The following is a 5,024-nucleotide window of genomic DNA, read 5'->3' on the forward strand; positions in this document are numbered from 1 at the left end:
TTGGGGTCACCACAACATGAGGAACTGTATTAAAGGGTCGCGGCATTAGGAAGGTTGAGAACCACTGCTCTAGAAGGTTTCATTTTCCTTGGCGCCTATGTTGTATGTGTTCATTTGGGTGAATGGCGTTGGTGAGCTGGCAGTCAGCTCTTAGATGGGTAGTCTACATCTTGGAAGGCGGTGTAAATTAGCAATTAAGAGCATGCTCTCTAGAGTCATGCAGATATGGGTCCCAATTCCAGCTTTGCCATTTAACTAGTTGTACGACCTTAGAATGTAACCTCTATAAGCCTGTTTCTTTTTCCATAAAATGGGAATAATCATACATACTATTAGCAAAGTCATAAGGATTGAATGAGATAATGCATGTATTCAATATATTTAGCATAAGAAGTAGCAGATGTTGTCTTTCAAGAGGAGGTCTGGGCAAGACCTCATGAATACTGGGGGACTGGCTTCTTTGTCTTCAGGAGATTAGTCCTTAGGGGTTCGCTAGATATAGCTTAAGGGAGTGTCAGCCATCTTTGGTCATTCACATTCACAGACTAATTCCTTCCACAGTTGGGATGAGTGTCAGATGACACATGAGATGCTGAGTGGAACATGATCCAGCCCTTCTGCACATTCACTGGAGGTAGTGCTTTTGATCAGTCTGGTTCAGTAATTGATTCTAAAAACTAAAGGACATAGCTTCTTCATGACAACAACAACAAACATTTATTAAGCACTTACCATAAACTGAGGACTTCCCTGAATCCCCACAACTATCCTATCATGTAGGTAATACTACTATCCCCATTTTACAGATGGGGAAACTAAGGCTAATTTGCCCAGGGTTACATAGCTGGTAAGAGGAAGAGTAAAGAATTTGAACCGAGGCCATCGGGCTCTAGAGCTCATACTCTTAGGCACTGCACTATACTTCCATATCTGATGGTAACTGTACCAGAATCATGGGGGTTGGAAGGTCAGGAGGAAAGGGAGAGGTTTTGGAGAAAAATATATCCAATATACCAACTGATTTTTTAAAAGAAATGATAAAAAGTTCCCTGGTTGGCTGATGGGGACTTGTAGAAGGTGGAGTGAAAAAGCAGGGTTGAGAGTTTGGGATTCAAAGTTGAGCAACACTAATCTATGCCACTGTAGAGACGGTATAGCTACAGGAAGCAGGAGCCGCTGTGACAGATGCCTGTGCATGGAGACCTATAAAACACCCGACACAGTAAGCTGGTCTTCGTTGAAGCTTTGAATGGAAACCATGTTTCTTCTAGATGTTTCCATTATCTTACACAACTAAGTGGTCTCCTGGAGGCCATCCTGCTCCCACAGGCCCAGTGCAGATAGTGCAGTCGTCGTTGCCCCCCCCCCTGCATCGCAGCCTCTGGCTTAGCATTCAACAGAAAGGAAGTGCTCTCTCTATGGAGCAACTTCTGAGTGTTGCCTATTGAGTTTTCCCACATTTTAAGCAATAGTGAGAATAATAAAACCTGCCTCTGCCTCATTCCCATCCTCTTAAAAATACGCATAAATAAGACCCTATTACATTTTATTTACGTTCTTCATTTTACAGAAGGGGAAACTGAAGCATGGAGCCATTCATTGATTTTTCCAATACGTGAAGATCACATATTGGATCCAAATGGTTGAGGTTCTATTTTTATTTTTCTAGTTCCAATGGAACAGGCAGCTCTGGATAGCCTTGGGCATGCCTCCCACTCAAAATATAACTAAAGTGGGATTGTCACAAGCAAGTCTTCTGGAGAAGTGATGGAAAAAGAGGACATGATTTCACTTCCCCTGGACCTGCAAGTGGACAGGCGCCCGGAGCCTCTGCCGGAGCTGAGCTTCATTGCCGTGGGAACGCCTCCTCCCCCGGGCATGCACTTGCCAGCTTCACTTCGTAGGCAGCCGTAGTCCCTGTCCCCTGGAGTAGATGAGCCCCTTGCAGCACCGTTGTTCCCTAACACACCTTCACGAGGGTCGAAACTCCATCTTTCTGAATTCCCTCCAGCCTACTAGGCAAGACCACCTGTAACCTAAATGCCACGGCAAGATAGCAGATGTGGGCATTATGCTACCGCAACTGGTATCTGCTTTAAGAAGGCCTGACTCTTTGTGCTGCTTCCCCAGTGTTTTCTCTCCAAACACCTATGATGGTGAATTTTCCCAGAGGAGACTGATCTGACAAAGGGAGCCCTTTGCAGCCAGTTAGGGCTCAGCACGCCTGTGCTTCCAGACTGGTCTCTTAGGAACAATTGTTATTGTGCATTGAAGACACATACTTTTTTTTTTATTATAACTGCAGAAATTACCTTTGAAACAATCTAGTGGCAGATGTTTTCAAGGGGGACCATTACTTATGTTTTTTTAAGTGTGGGTGTGTGTAGAATTCTGTTTATCTGGCAGTGGTTTTTCTAGATTGAAATCTCCCCAAAATATAAAAGGGGGGGGAGTCATCTTTCATTCTTTATGGGTAGTGCCCAATGTCCTTCAATAGAGAAAGAGGAACTAAAAGAGAAACCAGCTAAGTGCTTGATATTTCATATTTCATCCCCACAACCCTATGAGGTAGGTTCCGTTATGATCCCATTTTACAGATGAAGAAACTGAGGTGAAACAAGTTGCTTGAAATTATATAGCTAGTAAATGGTAGAGCCAGGTCTCAACCCATAAAGGTTCTTAGCTCTTACAGATTTCTCTAGACAAGTACATTTTCCCTTATTTGCATTCCTTTTGACATCCCCTGATTGCTTTTGTCCTCAAGACTTTTCTTTACAGTGGCCCCATCATTACTCCCCTCTTTTTACCTGGAAGTCACACGTCTCTGTATAAAAAGTAAGTCAGAAACAAATAGACATTTTTTTCTTTTTAATTCATGTTTTCTAATTTGAGCAGTTCCGTCTGTGCTCTAGAAAGGGAAATCTTACTTTATAAAAAAATCAGGCTATTCGTAAAGGAACTCCTTTGTCTACCTGTTCTTGGAATTACTCTTCCTCGTGGAAGTTAGTGTGTTTTGAAAGCCTTATTTTGAATAATATGTATTCTCGTGGCATTAGAGAGGAAGACTTCTTGAGCCTTTCAAGACAAAGCCCAGGGTAGCTAGTCGATCTGAGTTTCCTCTCCTCCTAGGCCACTCTCTGTAAGTTAGAGACTCTACGGCTTTTTTGGAACGTCTTTATCCATCATCCCTTTAAAAGTTTCACATGGAAGGTAGAGTATTCACATTAGACATTGATGCAAACATGACAATGTTTCATAGACCAGATAGATCATTGGTATTTTTAAAGCCTCCTTGAAAATGATGTTTTTGCTTCATGAACTGGTGTTTTCTTTTTGTATGCTTCGTGTAGATGAATGGACAGAGGTGGACAGAAAACGAGGTATGCTATCTCTGGGTTGCATGTATTCAGTCTGCATCCACAGTTCAGCCAGTCCTCTATCAATTGGGTTTTTTAGTGGGACCACTCTAAATATCTATATCATAAAAGGCCTGTGGCCATCACACCATAACGGCGTCACGACCAAACTAGCAAACCATCCGGATCAGGGCGTGGGGAGTGGTGCTGGCAGGCCAACCTCATGGCCCCTCCCCCCTGCCAGCCAGTCCCTGATGGGACTCTCCTACCCTAATCAAGAGCGGGGTGGCTGGCCAAATGCCCTCTCCCTTCCCCCTAGCCAGCCCGCCCCCAATCAGCCCTCCCCACCATGATAGGCCTGCAGACACTCCCCCTGGCCAGCCTCCCCTGATCACACCCCACCACCCCAATAGGGGGCGGGGCTGACCGGCCAACCTCCCATAGCCCCTCCCCATGGCCAGCCCCACCCCCAATCTGCTCCCCAACCCCAATCGGGGGTGGGGCCCACTGGGCGGGCACACATTGGCCCCTTTCCCCAGCCGCCCAGCCCTGATCACCCAATCAGGGTGGGCTGGCTGGCCAACCTCCTGTCAGGCCCAGCCCCAATCCTCCCCCATTGGGGCTGGGCCAGCTGGATCCCACCCGTGCACGAATTTGTGCACTGAGCCTCTAGTTTTAAAGAAAATAGTCATGCGTTTCTCTTTAGCTAAGACATTGGTTATACTATATTTGAACCTCTTGTGCAAAAACAGTATGTAAGATAAAAACCAAGCAAACTTAGGCACAAGGCCATATTGCACCTGAGGTACTTTTCTCTCTCTTCATCTTCTAAGCTTTGTGGGGACCTCTGGGGCAGTAGTTACACTTCTGGGTAGGTTGTCCTGTAGTGTAGTCCTTAAAGCAATTCTGTGATAGTATCATGTTACCAAAGAATTGTGGTTCAACATGAGTGGCCTTCCTTGAACCACTCTCCTTAGCACACAGAGGTATCTGTTGAGCAACGGAGGAAAATGGAAGCATGTGGCTGCATGGCTGCCCGGGTTGTGGGCAGGAGGCATGATATCATGCATGCAGTATGGCCCTATCATGCCAGATCTTCAGTTTCCCCTTCACCTACAACCAGCAGCAAACCTGAAAAGGTTGCCAGTTCCTCAGAGAACTGGCCTTATCCTTTCTCCTCTTTAAGTGTCATGAGCAGCTCTCATCATTCGGCATTTGGGTGCAATTTATGCATGTCATCAGCCATCGTCCTCGGTATTTTAAATGCTCTCACCACACCAAGTATGCTGAGGAGATAACACAAAAGTTTTAAGAGGAAGGGGAGTTGAATCAAACAGCCCCATTCTAATTTCAACTCCAGCACTAGCTGTGTGACCTTGGACTTTAACCTCTCTATAAGACTCAGTTTTCCTCCTTGATAGAATAAGGATAATAATCCAGAGTTGTCTTGGGGAGGTTAAATGAGATAATGCATGGAAGGTTCTAAGCCCAGTGCCTGGAACATGGTAAGAGTTTGAAGCATTGCCGAGGCCGGTTTGGCTCAGTGGATAGAGCGTCGGCCTGCGGACTGAAAGGTCCCGGGTTCGATTCCGGTCAAGGGCATGTACCTGGGTTGCGGGCACATCCCCAGTGGGAGATGTGCAGGAGGCAGCTGGTCGATGTCTCTCT

General features: G+C 45.8%; 1 protein-coding gene across 2 annotated transcripts in view; it reads left to right on the plus strand.

The window, feature by feature from the left end:
• The window catches only part of OSCP1 (organic solute carrier partner 1), a 23,563-nt gene that overhangs the window by 1,825 nt on the left and 16,714 nt on the right, over window positions 1-5,024 (plus strand). Inside the window, exon 2 of one of the 2 annotated variants that reach the window (XM_006777286.2) lies at window positions 3,351-3,380. The exons of the other annotated variant lie outside the window; for it this stretch is intronic. Coding sequence (XP_006777349.1) covers window positions 3,351-3,380 — 30 coding nt within the window. The remainder of the gene's footprint in view (window positions 1-3,350; window positions 3,381-5,024) is intronic. 2 annotated transcript variants of the gene reach the window in all.

This window comes from Myotis davidii, unplaced genomic scaffold, assembly GCF_000327345.1.
Source record: "Myotis davidii unplaced genomic scaffold, ASM32734v1 scaffold88, whole genome shotgun sequence".
NCBI lineage: Eukaryota > Metazoa > Chordata > Mammalia > Chiroptera > Vespertilionidae > Myotis > Myotis davidii.